Source organism: Camelus ferus, chromosome 1 (assembly GCF_009834535.1).
Source record: "Camelus ferus isolate YT-003-E chromosome 1, BCGSAC_Cfer_1.0, whole genome shotgun sequence".
Classification (NCBI taxonomy): domain Eukaryota; kingdom Metazoa; phylum Chordata; class Mammalia; order Artiodactyla; family Camelidae; genus Camelus; species Camelus ferus.
The window spans coordinates 113483332-113507614 of record NC_045696.1 but is presented as its reverse complement, the minus strand read 5'-3'; the positions used below and the strand labels follow the sequence as shown (position 1 = coordinate 113507614).

Sequence of the window (24283 nt, the reverse complement as noted above, 5' to 3'; positions counted from 1 at the left end):
GACTGTTAAAACGAATCCTGCGGTTTAGGTGGGCAGGATCTGATAGAAAGGTTAGAAACAAATCTCATCTTCAAACATAATTTTCAGATTTTTGGGTGTGTGATCATTGTTTGCTAAGCACTTTGTCTTTGTGTATCCACTATGTTGTACCTCTGAATTACGACTCTAAAGCTTGCTGGGAAGCCGTGTAGTACTAGCAGCCAACACAAGAGGTCAGCAAACAATTAGTTATTCAAACGGAAACGTCAGAAAAGTATTTAAAACATTAAAACTGCTAAAGATGAATTCAAGACATACTGAAGTTACCTTGCTTTTTGTTGGCAGACTATTATTACTTTTTAAATGAAATTGAAAATCCCTGAGATTGTATCAGTGAATTCTCTCATCTCAGTTTTATTAAGTAGTCTCTTATTAGCCTTGGTTAAACTGTTATTGTATTTCTTTTTAAAAACTTTCTTTAGAAGTTTTAATTAGGGCCACTTAATTGAAAAGATGATTTAGTAAAAAGTTTCACTGTTTGCTGTTTAAAATTTTAACACTATCTTATTTTTTAGGTTACATTTCGGACAAGAATCTATCACTGTAATATTAACAGTCAAGGAGTTATTTGCTTGGACATATTGAAAGATAATTGGAGTCCAGCACTAACCATTTCTAAAGTTCTCCTTTCTATCTGCTCACTTCTTACAGACTGTAATCCTGGTAAGAATAATTCTTTGCCTTGTTTTATTCCTCCTCACCTGGAAAATACTTTCTACTTAAACTAAGATTTTCTAAAGATACAGCTCAGATTTTATTTTTGTACGAGCTTTCAAAGGCCAAAGCCAGTTGCTTTTTGAAGAAAGTGCTTATTAAGAACTCAGTCTACTGGTTGAAAGACGCAACCATTGATTCACAGGTTCACCATTGATACATTCTGGGAACAAGCTGTTATAAACTGAAGACTTACGTAAGGCTGCTTTAGGTTTTTACATTTTCAATCATTCTCCTTTATTTTTTTCACCTTTTGCATATTTCCTGTACAGTTCTCCAGAACCACTCTTGTACATGTTGAGTCATCTGCCTCTGACCTCACCTCTGCCTTCAGGTCCACCCAGCTCTGGCCCCATGGCTGCTTCCTGGGTGGTGGTCCACTTTGAAAGGGGTGTTTCTCTGCTGTATACTTGGTGTTTACCAGACTGTGGTTTGTGGCGGGCGCTTAATTTCCTCGTATTGAAATTTTTTTCTAGATAAATCAGACGTAAATTTAATTATTAAAGATTCTATTTAGGTTTCAGGGAAACACTGTACTTAATCAGAAGTACAGGTTTTCACCTGGCAGATTTGGCTCTTTCTGGGTAAACAGTGAGGAGGTAAATGGTATTGCACTGCAACAGCCCTGACCTGAGGACTTGACGATTTTTAGTGTCATGTGTTTATTGGTGCCATTGAACAAAAGGTCAGAACATAGCTGGGATGTTCACTGTAGTCTAGGGCCGAACACTGCACACCCTAACACAGAAGAGCCAGAAACCCTCCAAGGGGTGGTGTTTGCTGCGAGAGAAATGAGGATCAAGCCAGACCAGCACTAAAGCTTGTGCCTTCTGTTTGGATGAGAATTTCCCCACTGTGTGCATGCTGGGTTTTTTGAAGGCTAGAAGGAAAAAGTCTCCAGAATGGTGGAGTGGTTTGATCACAACTACTTCGTACATTTCTTCCCAAGCTGTCACTAACTTATTTGCTAAAACTTAAAATGTTCTTTTCCTTTCTTCAAAGTAATCTACATTCTTTTCTTCCAGCCGACCCCTTGGTGGGAAGTATTGCCACTCAGTATATGACCAACAGAGCAGAACATGACAGAATGGCCAGACAGTGGACCAAGAGATACGCTACATAAATTGGGTTTTCACAATTCTTTACGTTATTTGTCTGTCACAGAGAGAGCTGCTTATGATTTTGAAGGGGTGGGGGAGGGTGGGAGTTGGTAAAGAGTAGGGTATTTCTATAACAGATATTATTCAGTCTTATTTCCTAAGATTTTGTTGTAACTTAAGGTATCTTGCTACAGTAGACAGAATTGGTTAATAGCAACTTGTAAAACTGTCATTAGTTCTGCAGTATTAGCTGAAATGGAGTACAAAGAAGAATAGACATTTGGGTTCAGTCGCTTGTAGTCTGTAAATTGAAAACAGCTTAATTTTGTACAGGTTACACACATGGCCATTTATGTAAAGTCCTTCCAAGACTACATACTTTTTTGTTTGAAAAAATTGGAATTTGTTTTCCCTTCTTGGAAGGGAATATTGATATTTAACAGCTTTTAGAGATTGTCATCTCATATATATAAAAATGGACCCGTGGCTCTAAGACACCATATAGGAAATGAGTAGTTATGTATTTTATTTTATATGCCAGTCTACTTTATTGTGAAAAGATAGAGGTATATGAATCAGGACCTGTGAAAACCTGTAGTAAAATACCTTAAGCTGTTATCTGTAAGGCGTGGAGTAGGCGTTGCTCAGTGGATTGGTTATATGTTGTGGACTACTTAAGTCTGCATTTGTTACTGTGCTAATAAACAATATTAAAACCACCACCTAACAGCGCTGTATTCATTTCCTTTCTTTTGCTTTTTTGTTTTTTGTAGTTCCTTTTTTCCTGATAGATCTTTGCTACTAAAACTACCTAGAAGTAATGCAGACTGAAGACATTGGTATTGTTTACCCAGCACCCATGTTAGGCTTGGTACGTTACTGTATACAACATCCTCGCATGATTGTGTGTGAGGTGCCTTAGAAAAGGTTAGATAATTAACCCACTGTCTTTCAAAGACAGAAGCCTACTGCATCATCTTAAAAGTATTTTCCAACTTGCAGGTGCTGTGGTGGTAAGTACATGGAGAAATCGGTGCTCATAAATAATACGCCAAATTAGAGACCAATTTGGCAGTACCTAGGTGTACGCATCCTCTCCAGAGAAACGCGCCCAGGGGCCCAGGGTGAAGGTACGTACACCTTCACTAAGCCTGTCCCAAGAATACAGTCGCTCTGTACTAACAGATCTAACCCATGTTCAGTCGAGGAGCAAACTGCAGGGCCTAGTATATTACCTATTTTTAAATAACTGTAAAAGTACCCATCTGTGTTTGAAAAAAAAAACTCAGCAGCATTACCTGGGAGAGAAGATGTAACCATATCTGACTGGCAGTATTTGTGATGAGAAATTTTATATAATTATACATCAGCTCGTGCTGCCACCACGTAAGTTCTGGACCTTCTGTATGCAGTAGTTCCTGGCTGGGACTTGCTGAACTGAGCCAACTGCGTCTAAAGTCACTGAGCCTCGCCTTAGTAAGTATTCAAGATGCTATTTGCTTATGTCATATTTTACACTTAAAATAGTTAACTACTTTCGTGGTTAAAACCACTAAGTAGCTTGCTTCCTTTTACAATTAGTTACAATATTGTCAACTTGCTTAATACAATTAGCTCCATTACTCAGGTCTTGCCAACATGTTCAGAGAACCATGGCACAAACTCAGATATCTAATCTGAAAACTATTCCAGAAGGTACTGTGTTACTTGTGGAAAGTGGAAGCTTTACTGTCCTTAAGTGCTTAGCAGTTTTCTAAAGAAGGAAGTAACAGTTTGAATGTAGTTATACCACCTACTCAACTCATGGTAAACATAATTTGAACAAAGCTAAATCATAGGTTTTGTTCTATTTAGCATGATCTCTACCAGACAAAATTTAGGTCAAATTAGTACCCACGTTGCTTGCTGTCTGTGCCGATTTGGACACACACACAGAAATGTCATTTTATAATCCTAGACATTAGAAGATTGGTGAACTTTAAAAAAAAGAAAGAAAGAAACTTACATTTGAGCTAAGAAGTCTGCATAAAGTTAACCCCAGAATGACAGCTTCTGAAACAGGTTAAAGGGGAGGGGAAGCTACCCACAGGAATATTTGCATACTACTCAAACTTTATTTTATTCTTTTGACAAGTGCAACATAAATATAAATAACAAGTGCAACATAATTATAAATAAGGCGCTAATTTCAGGGACCAGTTTTAAACAATGAGAACGCAAATATATCACTTCACATCGGGCAGTAATAACTTCGCCCCACTAACTTCACTGTAACTGAAAGCACATTAGTTACTGCCTTGGGGTTTTTCCTAAGGACCACAGGTAGGTACAAATGACCTATGTTAAGTACGTTCACGGACACCCAGAGGCAGTCAGTATACAACCAACAGTTGTGGCGTCATGAATTTTTAGTTCTCAGAGCTAGAGTTGCCTTTGTTTTTCCGCCCAGGCAAAGGGAAGCTGGACTTGCTCTGGGGCTGGGAGAGTTTGCTGGCTAACAGAGTGAACGGCTCAATCAGAGTCCTCCGATCTGTAACCGTCACCTCCCACAGTCGCACCTTCTCACTCTTTGCCCATTGCTGGGCCACTTCAGCATCCACTTGTCTCTGCTCAGAAAGGTCAATTTTGTTTCCTAATACAACAATTGCCACCTGAAAGAAAAATGGATAAAAGATCACACTTTGCCAGCATCAGTTCCTAGGCAAAATGGAGAAATAAAGAAAACTGTCTCGTTTAACAAACTGCTTCATCGGAACTGACCCTCAGATGTGACCTGAATGGTAGTCGGACATTCCCTTCACTGCTTCCTCAGTGCCTTTTTGTTAAAAATGCAGGCGCTCCACAGGTTGCTATGAAACATCTTAAATTAACAACAGGTGAAGTTACTCGTCGCAGGTGTGGGTGGAAGACACGCGGGGAAATCAGCGTCCAGGGTACCAATGAGGGCCTGACTGCAATGTGTCTGCACCGCGGTTCAGCTGTACCTGTTGTTTGGGAAATCTGCAGTGTGTACTTGAGAACATAGTGGGACTCCCGGAGCTGTGAGAGTTCTGCACCCCTGGGACCTGAGTCCACAAGAACAGGAATTTTTGTTCTGTTCACATTATTCCCAATCACAGAAAAGTGCCTGATGCAAGCACTAAGTATTTGTTGAATGTATGACCCAACGGGAACATTATACAGTAAATGCCAGGCAATCAATTCTTCACTCAAAGTGGAATGCTTACCGCACACCGACCAGAACACGTCAGTCACAGCTCTGGGGAGGGGAGGAGGGGACATCCAGATGTTCAGACAGTGACTCTTAAGATGATGGGAAAGTGGAGGAAGGGCAGCAAGGGTTGTCAGAGGGGCCTCTGGGCCATTGCTGTGTTCCCGCCTTTAACTTGAGCTCTCGGTGCTCCAATTAAGGCCCTGCCTTCCTGGCAGGATGGGAGAGCAGGCCCCAGAGCTCCGCTTTCCCGGCACATCTCATAATCCTCCATTTCTGAGCAGAAGCCCTCCTGTCATTCCCCGCCCAGATTTTCATCCCTGTGTGTATCTCCTAGTCTAGCCTTCCTCTCCCTCACTTCCCCAGTTGCAGAAGCTGTCCCACTTTGCCCCTAGACTTCAATAAAATCCCTTCCCTACGTCCCCCAGCTCTGCGCCCCCTTCTTGCCTCCTGGAAGGAGGCTCAGCACTGCGGTACTCCCACGGCGCGCTGGGGGAGCTCTGGTGTCGTCCTCATCTCAGCGCTGCCTCCGACCACGTCCCTCCCTGAAAACCCTCAAACTGAAGGTGGCTGCTACTGGTCTACGGCACCTGCTACCTGCTCCTCAGCCCACACGCTACCTTTCCTGTAATTCCTAGTGACTTCACTGGCCACATGGATGACCCTTCCGGTAACCTTTGCTTTCAGTTCTTCTCTAAAGACCTTAATTATCCTCCTGACCTCAGCCATTCACTCCCATGAACACATCTAGCTCTTGCCATTGTTCCTGCTCTCCCCTCTGATCTCAATTCCAGGAACCGGCTCTGACCTCTCCCTTCCAGTTCTAAACACCCCAAGGCCCACGATCCCCTGGCTCCACTCCCCGTATCACTGTCCTTCAACCTCTCTCGTGTCCTCAGTCCCTCACCCAGCTTAGATCCTTTTAATTCATTCCCTTGCCTCATTACTGCATTGTGTTCACCTGGTAAACCCCTTTGTTAAGTTTAACTCTTACCCTTGCTTTTTGCCCACACCATTTACTGACCGTGGCTCAAGAAAAATGCAACCCTGCTGGCTGGTCCCAGTTCGTACCGCCAGCCTGAAGTGAGATGGTGTTCTCCAGCAAACACATCACATTTCCTCCGTTTCCTCTGTAACCAGACAGCATATCCCACCTGGGCCCTCCCCCAGCCTCCGGCATCTCATCTTCCTTCCCCCTCCTTCCCCTCAGCCAACGTCTTTACTGTTTCAGCAAGAATACAGAAGCAATCAGAAGGGGAAGTTCCCCATGCATCTACCCACATCGAACAACCCTATGGTCTTCTAAGCCTATGTGTGCCTCCTCTGGAACCATCCTCTTTAACCTGGACACGGATATCACTCCATCAGTCATCCCTTCTCTCCTGCATGTTAAGTTTCTTCTCCACTGAGTCATTCCCGTTCGCACACAAACACAATGATCTCTCTCATCTAAAACACAAAACCTTTTCACATATCCTTCTCCGGCTCCTCTCTATTCCCCTTTATGGGACGATATATTCACTCTGTGACTCAAAACACTTTGAAAGAGCTAAGTTTTCAGTGCTCAGTTCTCTCACATCCAGGCCACAGAACTGGTCTCTGTTTACTAGAACTGTTCTTGTTAAGATCTCCAAGTTACCTAAGGCTGGTCACGTCTTCATCCTCAGCTTTTCTGATCTATCTTCAGCCTTGACGTAGCTTGGGCACTCCCTACTTTTAAAGTGCTGACTAGACTTGCCTTCTGGGGCATCGTTACCTCTTGGTTTCCCTCTTACCTCACTGGCCACTTCTTAGACTCCTTTGCTGGCTTCTCCTCAGTTCTCCAACTGGTAAATGCTGCAGTGCTCCGGGGCAACAGCATTTCAGCTAAACTCTGAGCTTCTCACATCCCCTCCTCACCGTCTCCTGTCAGCACAGCATCCCAAGTGACCGTTTTAAAACAAATCAGAAGATGCTCAACTTCATTCATATCAAGGAAAGTGAAACTATTAAAATACCGTTTCACCCAGAAGAGTCACAAAATCCAAAAATTTAACCACACGTTGTTAAGACTGAAGACACAGGCATTTTCATACCATTCCTATGGGCGGTAACTTGGTAAGATGTTTATCCTTGACTCAAGAACCCCATCTCTGCTGACTGATGTAATTACAACTACCCTAAATTGTACAGAATAATAAATCATAAGATTGTTCACTGCGGCACAGTTCATAATAATGGCTGGAGGTAACCTAAGTGTCCATCAATTTGGGACTGGCTAAATAAGTTACCATACATCTTTATCCACATGATGAATACTGTGCATCAGTGTAAAAAAAGGCATCTGAGTATTGTTATGGAAAGGACTCCAAGATATATTATATGAGAAATACAGGGTGCTGAACAATATGTTATACCTTTGGTACAACAAAGAGGGAAAAATAAGATACATATATTTCTATTTGCTTCTATTTATATAAAGAAACTTTGGAAGGACACCCCTAAACTAGTGAAGTGGTAAAATATAAAAAAGGCATGCTTGAGGTACAGGAACTTAAGGGGTGAGAACTGGAGTTCACCAGAGTCTTTTTATACATTTTAATTTTTGAATCATGTGCAAACATTACCCATTTGTTTTTTCAGAAAGCAAATATGAAAATAAACAAGTGCAACCCAAGCTACATCATGTCATTCTGTCATTCCTTTGCTTCCAGTCCAAAGTGTCGCCCTCACCTCCTACCACACTCCCCCCGGCCGCCCATTCTGGCCTCGGTGCCGTCCCTCAACATGACAAGCTCCTGCCGCCCCCTGCGCCCGCTGGTGCCTCCACCCTCCAGACACCAGCATGGCTCTCTCCCTCATGTCCTTCAGATCTGTTAGTCACCTTATCAGGGAGGCCTTCCCAGATCACCGGACAGAAAACAGTACCCTCACTCCCCACCCCACTCAGCTTCCTTTCCTACACAGCATCCCCCTTCACTGCCTCCCCTCTCCCGCCCCCAGGCCGAAGCTTTACGGGAGTGGGGACTCTTACCCACCGCCTTCCCTGCACCTCACCGAGAACAGGCAATGCTGAATGAACGTGCTGCTTAAATCCCCGTAACAACCATGGGAGAAAGGTACTGCTACCATCCTCGTCCTACAGATAAGGAAACTGAGGCAGAAAGGGTGAGAAGCAGAGCCAAGATTCAAGTGTCACGTATATGAGGGTTTCACTGAACTATTCTTTCAACTTTGTGGGGGCAGGAAAGGAATCTAGAGGCTACTCCAGAAGGTAAGAACAGCACTTCTCTGTCTCAGTGGGGAAGATGGGAAACGCGGGGAGGGGAGCATTCATTACTTGCCTTTCATATCTTTTGAAGATTGAACCTTATGAATGTTATCTATTCACAAAGTAAGTGAGTATTCAAAATAATAAAAATAAGTGAAATATCAACAACCCTGATGTCCTTCAACAGGTGAATGGTTAAATAAACTTTGGTACATACATACATACCATGGAATACCGGCCGGCCATACAAGAGCGAATGACGGATACACACAACCACCTGGATGACTCTCCGAAGGAAAAAAGCTGACACCAAAAGGTTACAGACTGTGTGGTTCCATTTATGTTACCACTCTTGAAGTGACAAGGTCACAGAAATGGAGGACAGATCAGTGTTTGCCAACGGCTAAGGAGGGAGGAGGGATGGGAGGGAAACGCGCGGCCATAAGAGGTAACATGAGGGGTCCCTGTAGCGACGGCCACGTTCCTGACTGCACGCGTGTCAGTATCTCGCTTGTGTTACTCTACTACGGTTCTGCACTGTGTTAGCACTGGGGAAAGCTGGGTAAGGGATCTCTACTATTTCTTAAAATTGCAAGTGAATCTACAATTATCTCAAAATTAAAAATTTAACATAAAAAATATATATATACAAATTAGGTTAAGAACATCTGGCCGGTGCTGCTAACCAGCTCATCATGTAGTGCCCTGGACAATGAGGACTCAGCCACGAGAAGACCTGGAGAGAGATCTGCGGTAAGAGGTCCAGGCAGGGGAGCCAGCAACGGAGAAGGGGAACAAAATGCTTATGCTGGAAAAACAGAAAGGAGACCAGCGTCGCTGGAGCACAGTGACAGGAACAGAATGCCAAAGATGAAAAGAACAGACCCAGGCCAGATCATCTAAGGCCTTACAGACCATACAAAGAACCTTATTTTCAAATGGTAAATGGATAGAATCCAGTAATGATTTATTAGGTTTTTTTTTTTCCCATTTCTTTCCTCCCACCTTTTTTAAAGGCTGAAGATAATCCTATTTATCCAGGGATACAATAAAAAGCCCTAGGAAATGGTGATCCCAAATAATACGAAATGAACTATGTAGTATTTAAGATATGGAGTCATTAAAATCCAACTTGTACATGGTGACAAGTAAAGGTAGAAGTCAAATGCTGGTCCTGGTTGAACTCAGTCAGCCCTGTATTTCCAGGGCTAAGAAAAATATGACGATTACAGATACTGTGAATACAACTTAATGCTTCTGTAATATTTCAATTACCCAAAAGTTCATGCTACAATTTAAACAGTGCTGTAATTCATAGTTGACATTGTTAACATACCCACTTACCTCTTTTTTGTCTTTGAACTTATCAATTTCTTTCTTCAGAAGCTCCACTCTTTGAAAGGATTCAAGGTTATTCACACTGTACACAAGAACAAAGCCATCGGCAAATGAAAAATAATGCTTCGGCAGCTCCACGCCTTCCTGTAGGCCTCTGGTGTCATAGAGATGTAACTGTTCCTTTACCCCCCGATCCGTTTCCACTGAAGCCATATACACATCCTCCATTGTTTCACAGTCTTCCATTCCTGGGATTAAAAAGAAACTACTTTTATATATACAAATAACAATCACTACGTTATTCATCTGAAACTAATACAAGGTTATATCAATTATACTTCAGTTTTTAACAAAGCAATTACTCTTTTTGGATAACTCAGTACCAACTGTTGCGTATTTTCTCGGCCTTTAGAAATTGGTTTTCTAGGTTCCATATTTACTACATACAAGAATCATATTTCCACTTACTAATTTCTTTAAAATGAAAGGTAGTTGTTACAGTAAATGAACAAAGTGCTTTTTAAAAAATATTTCTTCTGTGTAGAAATAAAAGTCATAAAAATTTGGCAATGAGATTTACTATTACCTATTTTTTAAAAGGGACTTTCAAGAGTCAAAGAACTTAATATCTAAATAAGAGAATCAAAGGCTGCTTTTCTTCTTCGTCAGAGCCAAGGACAGGACCTGGGTAAATTTGATTTTTCTCTGTAAAACTTCCACTATTTCTAGGGTCTGTTTAAAGAACTCAAAAATTCACATGTGCAGGCTGGGTCTAGGCACTAGACCTTAATTCCCAAGTACCTACTGTGCACCTTTGTACGAATGTCCTTTGAGTACTTCAAACTAACAAGTTCCTCCCCACACTTGTCACCTGTTCCTCCCCCTTGCTTCTGTCCCTTGATCACCTCCACCTGGTCAGTCTTCAGCGTTCTCTCTGAACAAGGAAAGTATGGGTGAGAGTTATCGTGTATCAGCGACTCTGCTGCTGGGACGTCTGCTCCATCCACTGCCTCCTTCCATTCCCACTGGCACAAGCCCTTAACAGTACCTCCACTGAACTACGTCACCTGAACCACACAAGCCAGTAAGGATACCTTCACCAGAACTCCTGCAGTAGCTCAGGAAACACCTGGTAAAAGCCTCCTATCCTTTCCAGACTCTGCTGAAATATCAACCCCGTGGATCCTCTCCTGACTATCCACTCTCCTCCGTTCTGCTCTTACTGTGCCTTGTACGGGGACTGCCATTTTATACTTAAATTTCCTCCTATCTGTCCCCTCCGAAGCTAGAGTGCAAACACACTGCAGAGTCAGGACTGTGGCTAATCTATCTTCATAGCTCTGAGGACTAACAAATTGACCTACATACGTGGAAAGTCCTTAGTAAATGTCTGAATGAATGAATAAATGAGTGAGCTCATAACTGATGTCCCAATTCCATCCCCTGCTCGCCTGACTGATGAGCCTTTTAAAATGCATTTTACTTTGCCCTATTTGTGCAGGTTTTGTCTCTTCAACTAGTCTGTGACTTCCCTGAGAGACAAACCTTTCTGTGTGCACAGCAAGTATTCAATAACCATTTGTTGCCAAGGGGATTAAGGTGAGAAGATTAACAACCTGAACTGTACTGATTAGGGAGAGAGAAGATAGGTATGGTATGGCCCCACTTTTAACTACGAGCTATCCAGAGGTAAAACCATCTGGACAATATTCTGTACCACTAAAACACTCTATATTACAGGTTGTGAAAAACTGGCTGTAGTTTTCCTAAACCTAAATATTGTAGCATGATTTGTGACATGTGCCATACATGAAATATAAATAAAATCTCCCAAAAGCATTAGATTAAAAGGAATAATCATGTAAGGATAAACAGGCTGGCTCATGAGAAACCAAAAATTTACTTTCATCAGCATAATTCTTTACATTAAGAAATGTTTGGGGGAAGGGTATAGCTCAAGCGGTAGAGCACATGCTTAGCACACACAAGGTCCTGGGTTCAATCCCCAGTACCTCCTCTAAAAATAAATAAGTAAACCTAACTACCTACACCCAAAATAAATAAATAAAACTTTTTTGTTTAAAGAAATGTTTGATGTTTAGTAGGGGAAAATTATTTACAGGTTTGAGTATATCATCCCGTGATAAAGTAATATCTTAAGGAAATTAAAGGTTCTTCTATGAAGACACAAACTTACTGAGCTTTGATTATAAAAAAAATTTAAAGGCAAAAACCATAAAAACTTTTGTTGTGGTGGATGTTTTATCCACTAAAAGCCAGTCTGGTTCCCTTCCTCCCCCACTTAAGAAATTCTGTTCCGCTATAAATCAGGCGAAGTTCCGACTCCTCACCAGCTCGCCCGACCTCCTCTCCTACTCCATACTGCCGGCCCCTACTGCTCCACCACACCAGCGGAAGACTAAGGATGCAGGACGTCCTGGGTTCGATCCCCAGTACCTCTTCTAAAAATAAATAAGTAAATACACCTAATAACCACTACCCCCACCAAAATTTTTTTTTAATTAGAAAAAAAAAAAGGTGTTTTTTCCTTGCCCCAAATTTTCCCCCTCAATCTCTGTTGACTTCTATGACCATTCTGGTCCCTCTGGAGCACACATCACTTGTGTGCCACCTTCCATCTTAGGTTAGTATGACCAACACAAGACCCCTAGCAGTTTCCAGAACCTACAGAGAAATTAAGGAAAAATAATCTTACCAATAGTGTGATTCCCATAAAGAAGCTGCTCCAAAATTGCCGTTTTTCCCACAGAGAGCAAGCCACAAACCACAACCTTACAGCCTTTTCCCATTTTCTCTTAGGATGTCACTGTAAAGAGAATAGAAGACCTTTAAAATTGTGTAGTTAAAAATCAACCTTCTCTTTTTCTTTCTATGTTTAAATTTAATAAGTAACACGTACAAAGGGGGAAATTTCAAATATAAAAAAGATACACAAAATAAGGTATAGCCTTCCAAACCCCATTCCTGCTCTCCCACTGGTTTCCTTAGAGCAATCAGTGTTACTGGTCTCCTATCTATCTCTGCAGAAGTAAGCTAGGAAAACAAGACGACGTTATAGATAAGAATATGTTTGTTTTCAAAAAGAATAAACATATTTTACACAAAGAATATTTCAATACTAATTAAGTCTACAGAAATCCAAACTGAATCCTAGATGAAAATAATCCTTGAAAGACTGCCTGCTCATCTGTATTTACCTAGAAAAATAAGCAAGATGTAAAAATATAAGGAGGCATGAAGATAAAAATCTGGATAGAAAATGGACGTAATTTTTTAAAGAAGCATTAACACTATCAATGCTTCTGTCAGTCTTTTCTCAGGAGAGTGAGAAATTGAATTTTGGTCTCTTTTAGTCAGACTTCTCTTTGAGTCATAGTTCTTCAAGCCAGAAAAACTGATCAGGCACTTTAAACTAAAAGAAAAGGAAAACTTATTTCTCCCAGCTTCCTAACACATCCAAGGAAGAGCAAGATTGGGTAACATTTTCTTCAGTTTTCCTCAAAACTTTTATTTTCTGGAAGGCAAGATACCAGAAGCCAAGACAGAGAGGGAAAAAAGGCTCATTAAATGTAGCAGAATAATCTGGTAAGAGAATTTAAATTTCCACATTGCCTCTGCCATCTCCCACCACCTCCTTATTTCCAATTCTCTTACCTGGCAGTGTGGAACTTGCAATAACTGACTGAAAGGGAGGCCACAGCTCCTTAAAGTCAGAAAACAACAAGAAAGTTCAAATAAGCATTCAAATAAAAGCGGTGGTGGGCATCTTTCTGTATGCGTGTATGTTGCACATTACTGTTTTTTTTTTAACCAACAGCTAAAATATTAAGCAACAAATGAACTTCCTTTAAGTCTTCTCTACTTTGTTTTCTCAAAGTCTGTAACTTTTTTATTAAGGTAGAGTTGATTTACAATGAGTTTCAGGTGTACAACATAGTGATTCACAATTTTTAATTATACTCCATTTATAGTTATTGTAAAATATTGGCTATATTCCTTGTGCTGTACAATATACCCTTGTAGCTTATTTACTTTATACATAGTAGTTTGCACATCTTAATCCCCTACACATATCTTGTCCCTCCCCCTTTCTTCTCCCCCCTGGTAATTAGTTTGTTCTCAGTATGTGTGAGTCTGTTTCTTTTTTGTTATGTTCATTCATTTGGGGTTTTTTTTAGATTCCACATATGAGTGATAACATATAGTATATGTCTTTCTCTGACTTATTTCAGTAAGCCTATTACCCTCCGGGTCCATCCATGTTGTTGCATCTTTATGTCTGAGTAATATTCCACTGTGTGTATAAATATGTATACACACACACACACACACACACACACACACCCCTTCTTTATACATTCATTTGTTGATGGACACTTAGGTTGCTTCCAAAGCTCAGCTATTGTAAATAATACCGCTATGAAGGCTGGGATGCATGTATCTTTTCCAGTTAGTGTTTTTGTTTTCTTCAAATATACACCCAGGAGTGGAATTGCTGGGTCATATGGAAGTTCTATTTTTAGTTTTTTGAGGAACCTCCACACTGTTTTCCACAGTGGCTGCAATCCCCCCCGACAGTGTACAAGTATTCCTTTCTCCGCATCATCACCAACATTTGTTATTTGTAGTCTCCGATGACAGCCATTCTGACAGGTGTGACATGGTATCTCTCTGTGGCTTTGATTGGCATTTCTCTGATGATTAATGATGTTGAGCATCTTTTTCATGTGCCTGTTAGCCATCAGTATGGCTTCTTTGAAAATGTCTATTCAAGTCTTCTGCCCACTTTTTAATTTTTTTTATATTGAGTTGTATGAGTTACATTTTGAATATTAACCCCTTATCAGTCATAGCATTTGCAAATACATTCTCTGATTCAGTAGGTTGTCTTTTCATTTCATTGATGCTTTCCTCTGCTGTGCAAAGCTTTTAATTAGCTTCCATTTGTTTACTTTTTGTTTCCTTTGCCTTATGAGGCAGATTTTTTTAAATGCTGCTAAGATTTATGCCAGAGTGTTCTGCCTATGTCTTCTAGGAACTTTATGGCTTCTGGTCTTACATTTAGGTCTTTAATCCATTTTGAGTTTATTTTTGTATACAGTGTTAGAAAATGTTCCAATTTCATTCTTTTACATGTAGCTGTCCAGTTTTCCTAGCACTGCTTATTGAAGAGACTGTTTTTCCTCCATTGTATATTCTTGCCTCCTTTGTCATAGACTAATTGTCAAAGTCTGTAATTTTTTATGACCTAAATCAGACAAAGCACATATCTCCTGACAGGAAAATTGTAATGATACCATTACTGTGGTGCCGTAATAACACAGCACTCATTTCCAGAGCAGTATACTACATTTAACCAGTAGATAAATAGTCTCTTACGTGATATAACTATTATTTCCTGGGTGGCACGCTTGGGCTCCTTCTGATAAATCTTCTCAATAATATTTATCACTTGCTTCCAGGAAAACCACTTCTCTTAGGGAATTTCCTTTTTATTTTTCAGTGTAAGTGCAACAGAAAAATTCTCAGTCTTTATAAGGGCAGAGTTTTGTGTAACGCTGATCATCTATGGTAGGGTATCACCTACGTCGGCAACGATGGCCCATCCGACAAGGTTTTCCATGCATACTTCTGAATTTGATTAATGTTATCTCCTTTATCATAGGATTCCACTCTCTATATATTGTGGTCCCCTGTAAGTTATACCATTGAATCTTTCTTTCTAAGAGTTTTTAATAACAGTTGCCACCTAACCACACGAGAAGAAGGTAAGAAAGAAATCTTCTGGAGTATAAGAAAAATGATGGCAGCAACAGAACAACTCTGTTGTTCAAAAAGGTTGCTGCTGGAATCTAAATTCTGGTTTTTCTATTATTATTGCCCTTCCTCTGAAATTGTCTTAGCCCCAGTAGAATTTCTACATACCAATCCTTACTTCCTCACCCCTTTCTATTAAATAAAAAAAAAAAAAAAAAAAAAGTCCCTTTACCACAAATTATATCAATCTTCAAAAAAAACTCCAGTGCTTTACAAGGGCAGGTACATACTGTAGTTGAGTGAAGCAGCAGTTTTAAGGAAAGAACATCCCATGATTAACAGCAATAGACTCTCTGTGAAAGGGAAGCAAATAAGAATGCTGGGGACTGAGGTGAACTGAAAAAATGCTGAAATCCACAGAATCCAGAGAAATCCAGAAATCAAAAATTCCTGAGGGTCTTTGGAAGTGGTCTCAATATACCTGCTTTAAAAGGGATATACTACAATTGTACTTTCTTCACTCATGATACTAGGATTAGCAGAGAGAGTTTGATTTAAAATATGCATTATTTTGTATTTGTGTGTGTGTAAAATAAATTGGGGGATTTATTTCAGGATTTCAGAGAAGATCTCATCAAGGGCAAACAGTAAAAGTAACTGAAAAGAGGTAACTCTAACCCTAGGTAAAGATTTTAAGGTTTTTTTAGGAAGGAGAGAGAAGGAAAGAAATACGACCGGGAAGAACATGTTAAATATTTTATAGCATCAAAAAGCAAACAGAGACGAAAGGGTAAGTGTGATTAATCAAAGCACACCTGAAGCATTCTAGGTTCCTAGGTGTCTTCAAATGGAAAACAACAATATTACATAAAACTGAAGATCTGCTACATAAAACCTGTTTCACATCAATTAAAAAGTATGAATTCTTTTTTTTTTTTTGGTTCTTGGGTTTTTATTGGATCAGGAGGGGTCTGGGTAAAAGTAGGAATTCTTGAGGTACAAACTACTATGTATAAAATAAACAAGCTACAAGGATACACTGTACAGCACAGGGAATATAACCAATATTTTACAATAACTATAAATAGAATATAACTAAAAATTTGAATCACTGTCATACACCTGAAACTTACATAATCTTGTAAATCAACCATACCTCAATAAAAGTAATTTTAAAAACTATTAATTCCTTAAAAAGTTAATATCTAAAAGATTTTAAATGAGTAACATTACATACAGATACAAAATACTTAACTCTCTATACATGATCATGATGGTAGGGGCTCACGTTACATATAAAGTACACATATGCATCTCACCCTTATATATACTCAGATTTACAAATAAAAACTACCAAAAGCTTCATTCTATAAGCATCATAACATTTCATAATTTCCAAACGCAATAAATACACACCATTTCCTTCTAAATGCAGAAAGAGGTCACCTGCAGTACCCTGAAAGGGCAGGGGATCATAGGAATAGACCTTGTGGGTGGCCAAGCCTCTTAGGTAAATCGAGGTTCAAGAGTTTGAAAGGCTCCAGCACAGATGGATGACCTTTAAGTTTCCTTCTAACGCTGCCACGCTATGAGAGCAGAAATGACTGACCCAGAAACTGCGTCAACACGAGGTTAATACAAAAAGCAGTCGTTACAGCTCCTTGTACAGCCCCTACCCTAAGAAACTGCTGGAAAATAAAATTCAGCTGTGACCTACTAATCGTTGGCTGATGTAAATGACTAAGAGAACGTGCTTAACAGGCAAAATCCAATGCAGTCTTAAATACGTACTGCTTTGCTTTCCAGGCTAATCAATACAGTTGCTAGAGAATAAAAACATGGTCTGATCCACTCTGTAGAGAACACTGAGCTGGGTCAGTATTCTCTTGGAAGAGCCATCAGAAACAGCTACCCTACGTTGCCAGTACTTCTGTTCTTCCCTCACAGACATCATTCTAGTTTTAAAATAGAACGTAACTTTTTTATGCAAACAGGAAAATATTAACACTGAAACACTGTTAACTTCAAAAGGAGATATTATAGATCTTATTACGTAAGCATCACACGAGGAAAAACTACACTGTGCATTGGTTTATGTAAACATCATGTACTGTGTGCAATGCTTTCTCTTACCCATATATGAATACATTTTATATATATAAACATACATTAAAAGAGTTTTGCAAACAATACCGCACATAATAAAATACAATAAGCAGATTCCAGCCTACCGCACTTTTATTCATTCAGTAAATATTTACTACAGTCTTACCCTAATGCCAGGCATTATGGACAAAGAAGGAGGCAAAACCAAAACCTCAGGAATCTCAAAATCAATTAAAAATACCAATCCAAATCTTCCAAATTGCTAAATGAGAAACTGCAGGCTATGAATTAAGAAACAAAACAGCAAAACCTAATTAAGAAATTAGCAGTGATGAATCACATTGCCAGAATCTTCTTTCCAAATGATTATTCCCACTTTACAATCAATTGCTCTTGACCAATGTTTCTCACACCCCACATCTGGTCCAGCAATAAACCCTCTACCTTTGAAATGAAGTAGTCCAAGGCCCCGTCTTCTCTCACTGATCTCTCAAAGATGTCCATGACATAATCCCCCAAATCTATGAGTATTCTACTTTACATGGTAAAAAAGGACTTTGCAGTTGCGATTAAGAACCTTGAGATGGGGAGATTATCCTGGACTATCTGGACCCAATGTGATCACAAGTGTGTAAGAGGGAGACAAGAGTGTCAGAAAGTGAGAGATTTGATGATGCTATACTGCTGGCTTTCAAGATAAAGGGGTCAGCAGCCACGGAATGAAGCTGGAAGAGGGAGGAGGCAGGGTGGTAGAGTGTGTGCTTAGCATGCTCGAGGTCCTGGGTTCAATCCCTAGTACCTCCATTAAAGAAGTAATTAAGTAAATAAACCTAATTATCTCCTTCAACATCCCCCCAAAAATTAGAAGCTGGAAAAGGCAAGGAAATGGATTCTTCCCCAACGCCTCTAAAAGGAACATAGACCAACTAACTTGATTTTAGCCTAGTGAGATTTCTAACCTACAGAACTATAAGGCAACAAACGTGTGCAACGTGTGCTGTTTTAAGCCAGTAAATTTGCTGTAATTTGTTACAGTAGCTATAGGAAAGGAATACCACCTCCTACCTAGTCTCTGCTTCCACATTTTCCTTTTCTCCTTTTAGCCTCAAAGCTGCAATTCAAATCATCCTTTTAAAATGCAGGCCACATGGAAGGAATTTCCTCAGGGGCAGGGTGCATGGTCCTTGGTTCAATCCCCAGTACCCCCATTTTAAAAAGTTAATAAAATAAAATGCAAGCCACATGAAGTCAGTCTCCTGCCCAAAATCTTCCAATGGTTTCCAATCTCAGAAAGTTTGAAAACCCAGAGTCCTCCTGAGAACCTTCACCTCTTTGAAGCCATCTGCTACTTTCCCTGTTCCTGTATTAACGTGGGCGTGCTCCAGTCTGGGCACTTCAAGGCTTTTCTCAAATGTTACTTCTCAAGAAGACTCATCCTGAACATTCCATGCAAAATCTCCACCCCAACCTCAACACTCCCTACCCCTTCCCCCCCTTATTTGTCCTTAGCATCTTATCACAGAACATAATAATCTTACGTTTATTGCCTTTTCCCCAGAAGCTAGAATTTCTGCCACAACCACTGCTACATTCCTAGCTGGCACATAGTAGGCATTTGTTGAATCATGTAAGGGCTTTTACAATGGTAAAGCTGCAATTAAAAAAAAAAAAAAAAGGAAAATACGAAATGGGGGTAAAAAATAACCAAACCCGCCGTTTTAGAAGACAAATGATTCTCTTAATCCTTCGCCACACTTACGCTTGGTATTTGTAAGAGAATTAAGCCATATGATTTACCAAAAATGAAAATATTCTGTAGACGCAAAAAAGCTAATCAATCACTTGTTCGTCAATAAATAACGCAACACAAAACGCTTGCATTTTCTCGGCATTTTTTCCCCTTAACACTTGCACCTGCCAACCAGATCGTGGCACAAAAATATTTCGCTTTTCTAAAAACCCGTGGTCCTGACATAGCACGTCGAGGACAAGATCTATATGCAGGAGAGGCAGGGACCGCAGGGACCCGCAAAAACACCGAGCCGCCCGCATCACCCCCCTACCCACCGCCAAACCCTTTTTGGGGCAAAATCCCTCGGAGCTGGGCCTGCGGGAGCTGAGGCCCGAATCGCCCCGGGAGGCGGGACGCGGCGCCCACAGCGAAGCCCCCGCGACACGAGCGCCCCGTTTGGGCCCCAGAGGTCCTCGTCCGTCGGGGTAAAGCAGGGGGCCCGCGGCTGCCCCCCACGTGACCAGCCCGCAGCGCGTGAAGCGGCCCCGCAGGACGCTTCCTGACAGTCCTGCACACGGCGCAGACCCCGAGGAGAACGGCGCGCGGCCTGCGCGGCTCCACCGCGGGATTCGGCCGCCGGAGCCCCGCCCCCAACTTGCCTCCTCTCGGCAGCGGGACCGTCCGGACGCGCACTCACCGAGACCTCACCGCTGACTGTCGCCCTTAGCCTGGCTCCTGCCACTCCAGTACGAACCCCGAGGAGCAGAGGGCGGGACCCTCCGCGAGGTTGCGCCCAATCCCGGCCGAACTCCGCCCACCAGGCTCTCAGCCGGAACTACATGTCCCATGAGGCTGTGCGCGGCCACCGCTCTCTACCGGAAACAGGCTCGCTGAAGTGGGGGAGGAGCGCAAAAGGGATTGTGGGAGAAAGGCTCTTTCCTTTTCGTTTGGCGGCAGCCATCAGGTAGGCTGTGTTGGGATTTTCGCTACTCCATCCGCCGCGGATCTCTCTTCATGTGGGCCATCTAGGCTCGGGGACCCTGCGTCCTTGGAGCTCCTCCTGCCTCCTGTGCGGCGCGGGTTTGATTGGGATGCGGGGCAGCGCGGGTGTGGAAAGGCGGCCCCTGAAGCGGGCTGGGGGATGCTGTGATGGCGGCGCGAATTTGAGCTGGGCTCAGAGCGTGAAGGAAAGGGAGGGAGGGGAGGCCGGGCGGAGGGCGTCCTAGAGCGAGGCCGGCGGGCTGGGTGGAATATGCTTTTCTTCGAGAACAGTCCTTGGCGGCAGCAGCTAACCCGGAGGTCTTGGCAAGGCCTCTTTCAGGCCGGACCCTGGGACGCCGCCTGCCCCAGTCATACGCCCCCTTGGTGCCCAAGGCTCGTTGCGCTCGTTCGTCCCGCAAAAACGTGTCGAGGGCCGCCCTGCGCTGCCTCCCGTGGGCGCGGAGGTGCAGGTTGAGCCGGCTGTGCCTTGCTGTTCGTGCAGAGCCATTTCATCGGCAGGGCTGTTCTCGTGGTTGGTGGGGAACTAAGATGGACGGACGGGGTCTTGTGCTTGAATGGATTATGTTTTTAACACCCGTTTATCTCCAAGGTGAGCCGAGATGGGCGCTTACAAGTACATCCAGGAGCTATGGAGGAAGAAGCAGTCCGATGTCATGCGCTTTCTTCTCAGGGTGCGCTGTTGGCAATACCGCCAGCTCTCGGCGCTGCACAGGGCCCCCCGCCCCACCCGGCCCGATAAGGCGCGCCGGCTGGGATACAAGGCCAAGCAAGGTGAGTGGTCTGCGGGGCTGCTTGGGTCACAGTCAGCTCCCCGGGGAAGGCTGCAAAGCCGCGATTAGGAAGAAGCATTTGATGCTGGAACATTAGCAGCAAGTTTGTTTTTTGTGGTTTTTTTTTTTTTTTGTCTAGGTTATGTCATATACCGCATTCGTGTGCGCCGTGGTGGCCGCAAACGCCCCGTTCCTAAGGGTGCTACCTACGGCAAGCCTGTCCACCATGGTGTTAACCAGCTAAAGTTTGCTCGGAGCCTTCAGTCTGTCGCCGAGGTGAGTGCTTTTTCAGTGGTACTTGTATTGGTCACCACCTGGAGATAGTGGGGGAGGATTAGAACGATTTTTCTGATGGTTAATTTGTACCTAGGTGAACCCTGTTGTGTTTAAAATGGGGCTGGTGATTTTTTTTCTTTTAACTTAGTGAAGAGTTGCTGTCGGAGACTCTTAGTCTTTGTTAGGAATCTCTTTGCTCATACGTAAGAAAGTGTTTTATGATTAGTGTGAACCTGTGGAACGTACTTTTCTTAAAGGGCGGTAACTTTGTACTGAACTAGTAAATGAACTATGCTTTGTTGTAGAGGTTGACAAACAAGGGCCTGTTACTCTCCATGAGCTAAAAATGTCTTTTTAAAAGAAAACAAGGCTGTGCAGAAGAGACCATGGTGGGTTTCAAAGTTTTCAATAAAAGGTGGCTGACCTATTGTAGTAGAAAAATACGTTCCAGAATACTAAATTTGGTTAGCCAGATATTCCTAGCATTCATGCCTTAGAGAGGAGGTAGTCAGAATGGTTTGAAATCTAAGGACGTTTGTGTGTTATTTTGTAGACAGTATGCCTTGTCATACTCCCTCCAGGAAGCGAATCAACCTTATGATATTTACATATGTTACAGTCTACCTTATTACACTTGGTCCCAGCCTTTGGGAGATGCTTAGTAAATACTTGAGTTGTTTTAAGTGAGCAGCCTTAGTCTGATATCTAAAGAGAATTGCTTCCTGATTGGATGCTAGGTTGTGTGGGAGGCTGACCTTGGGCCTTTTTTCCTGTTCTAGGAGCGAGCTGGACGCCACTGTGGGGCTCTGCGGGTCCTGAATTCTTACTGGGTTGGTGAAGATTCTACATACAAATTCTTTGAGGTTATCCTCATTGATCCATTCCATAAAGCTATCAGAAGAAATCCTGACACCCAGTGGATCACCAAACCAGTCCACAAGCACAGAGAAATGCGAGGGCTGACATCCGCAGGCCGAAAGAGCCGTGGGCTTGGAAAGGGCCACAAGTTCCACCACACTATTGGTGGTTCTCGCCGTGCAGCTTGGAGAAGGCGCAATACTCTCCAGCTCCACCGTTACCGCTGATAAAAGTAATGTTTGTAAAATTCTTACCTAATAAACAATTTAGGACATTCATGTCTGCTTACAAGTGGTTTTTAATTTCTCTGTTAAAACTAGTCTGCAGATTGTTTCATGAATGCATTGTCAAATTATGAAAGTTAAAAGTGCAATAATGTTTAAAGACTAAGTGATGGTGTATCTTGTTTCTAATAAGAGAAATGCTTTTGTCTTTGCTTTATCTTATTAGGGAGTTTATATGTCAGTGTGTAAAATGCTGTTTGCTACAATAGATGTAAAATAAATTCTGTTAAAGAGGAAGTGCAGAAATTAACCCTGTAGATTTGTTGGTGCATGTGATGAAACCTACAGCTTTACTGGGGTGATGCAATGCTCTGCTGGTTTACTCTAAAGTGGCTGACTTACGGAGTTTGGCAGAGACAAACTTCATAAATTGGATTTTCCTTGGAAATGTGGAAGGTGTCCTGATCCTTTACCATATGTGGAAAAAGTTAACTAAGGGCCCACATTTTTAGATGTCATCTACTATTCCATTTATGTAACTGCCACTTCTGAAAGGAGAAAAAGAATTCCACTATTTTTAAGATAATTGAGTAAACCTGTTCAAAGAGAGTTCTCATCAAAATCTGGTTAAATTGCCTTGCGCTCCGTGGTACCATTGATCACATAAAAGGTGGAAACTCCTGGTTCAATCTCATAAATAACTGGGATCTCTAGAATATTGAATTTCATGCAAAGTAGTAATGATATTTACACTGCTATGTATTGAAACTGATGAAAATTGAACATTAGGCGAGAAGGGAAATTACTAACCTTAAGGTTTGTAAACTGTAATGCCAGGATTGGGAAATTGGTGTTCGTTGATACCTTTTGATTGTGGGAGGATAGGAAAACCTAGATCAAAAACTTAAATGTTTTATCTGTAATACTACTTTGTGACCATTTTGAACCCTCTAAGCTATCTTAGAGGGGAAAATATGGTTGGTTTTGTTTAAAAGTAACATTGCTAAGTCTAATCAAATGTCATCTTGGGTCAAGCCACTTTATCCATTCCCCTAAGGCTATTGAGAAAAGTCATGTAGTTGGTGTCAATACAAGTTCATGGTTTCCAATCTAATTTTCTGTGTTGTCTACAGTTATTTTTCTCTTCCTGCTCAAATGACCCTCAAGATCTCAACCATTCCACAAACTTGCCAGGCTACCAATTGTGCCCACTTTTTCAGCATAGCACCACATTTTGTTTGCATCATGGCTTCCAGTAGACTAGGCTTCTGTTTCCCAGGGTGGGTTTGAGTGTGCAGGAAATACGGAAAAAGGAATTGCCCCAATTCTTGGTTTGCTATCTTAATAGGTGGTTTAATTTTGAAATATAATTGCTGGTTTTCTTGAACCAATTTTTCTCGTATTTTCTTCAAGTGTCTTTTGAAAGGCTCACCTAAATGACTTCCCGAAAACATGTAGCAGGCTCACAAAACCTTGAGACCTAGATTCCTTCCCACCCACCTCAAAATAAAATCTTAAACCATATTTTGTGTGTTGTAGAGGTTCAACTATATATACAGAATAAATGTCATATTAAACAAATGGACCTGCTATCTTTTGTCGTCCGATGGATGCTTTAAAGCAAACCAAATAACCCACAAAAATAAAACACATGATGGCAGAAACATTCAACAGCTTCAGGGAAAATGTGTAGTGCTTAATCTTGGGTTTTTGTTCCTTGGTTCTTTGGTCCTTGCATGAATTAGAAAAACTCATTTTTTTCCCAACTATTCAGAGTGCTAATTTAGGGAGGGGGAGGGTTGATTCAGACCAAAGGCCAGCATTAGGTATCTCCCAGAAGGGCTTGCTCCTGTCTTTGCTTACCCTGCAGTTAGTCTCCACACGC

General features: G+C 41.8%; 3 protein-coding genes across 9 annotated transcripts in view; 2 read left to right on the top strand and 1 right to left on the bottom strand.

Annotated features, from left to right (window-relative positions):
- Window positions 1-2580, top strand: part of UBE2E1 (ubiquitin conjugating enzyme E2 E1) — a 68190-nt gene extending 65610 nt beyond the window's left edge. Inside the window, exons 5-6 of the mRNA XM_032488564.1 lie at window positions 555-702; window positions 1779-2580. Of these exons, the coding sequence (XP_032344455.1) occupies window positions 555-702; window positions 1779-1876 (246 nt within the window). The 3' untranslated portion in view covers window positions 1877-2580. The remainder of the gene's footprint in view (window positions 1-554; window positions 703-1778) is intronic.
- A 1367-nt stretch (window positions 2581-3947) lies between these two features.
- NKIRAS1 (NFKB inhibitor interacting Ras like 1) lies at window positions 3948-20073 on the bottom strand. Of its 7 annotated transcripts, none has more exons than XR_004323186.1 (6): window positions 19928-20018; window positions 13328-13376; window positions 12369-12479; window positions 9659-9900; window positions 6840-6969; window positions 4373-4504 (listed from the first exon to the last, which is right to left on the bottom strand). XR_004323186.1 is itself a non-coding variant. In XM_014568181.2 (5 exons), the coding sequence occupies exons 3-5, from the start codon at window positions 12460-12462 to the stop codon at window positions 4262-4264; spliced, it is 579 nt and encodes a 192-aa protein (XP_014423667.1). In that variant the 5' UTR covers window positions 12463-12479; window positions 13328-13376; window positions 19966-20073; the 3' UTR covers window positions 3948-4261. The 7 variants fall into 7 exon arrangements, 5 of the variants coding, with proteins under 5 accessions (XP_014423667.1, XP_032344469.1, XP_032344489.1 ...); XR_004323187.1 differs by lacking the exon at window positions 4373-4504 and adding an exon at window positions 4596-4837; XM_014568181.2 differs by lacking the exon at window positions 6840-6969 and having other exon boundaries at window positions 3948-4504; window positions 19966-20073.
- Window positions 20074-20193: 120 nt separating this feature from the next.
- On the top strand, window positions 20194-23512 carry RPL15 (ribosomal protein L15). Its single transcript, XM_006195226.3, has 4 exons — window positions 20194-20232; window positions 20860-21041; window positions 21180-21316; window positions 22096-23512. The coding sequence occupies exons 2-4, from the start codon at window positions 20870-20872 to the stop codon at window positions 22399-22401; spliced, it is 615 nt and encodes a 204-aa protein (XP_006195288.1). The 5' UTR covers window positions 20194-20232; window positions 20860-20869; the 3' UTR covers window positions 22402-23512.
- Window positions 23513-24283: the final 771 nt, after the last annotated feature.

Coding starts and splice junctions, on each gene's coding strand:
- RPL15 (XM_006195226.3), top strand. CDS start 20,870: ATGGGCGCTTACAAGTACATCCAGGAGCTATGGAGGAAGAAGCAGTCC. Junction 21,042..21,179: donor GGGATACAAGGCCAAGCAAG/GTGAGTGGTCTG, acceptor TTTTTTGTCTAG/GTTATGTCATATACCGCATT. Junction 21,317..22,095: donor GCCTTCAGTCTGTCGCCGAG/GTGAGTGCTTTT, acceptor TTCCTGTTCTAG/GAGCGAGCTGGACGCCACTG.
- NKIRAS1 (XM_014568181.2), bottom strand. CDS start 12,462: ATGGGAAAAGGCTGTAAGGTTGTGGTTTGTGGCTTGCTCTCTGTGGGA. Junction 9,901..12,368: donor TTATGGGAATCACACTATTG/GTAAGATTATTT, acceptor TTTTAATCCCAG/GAATGGAAGACTGTGAAACA. Junction 4,505..9,658: donor AGTTCAAAGACAAAAAAGAG/GTAAGTGGGTAT, acceptor TTTTTCTTTCAG/GTGGCAATTGTTGTATTAGG.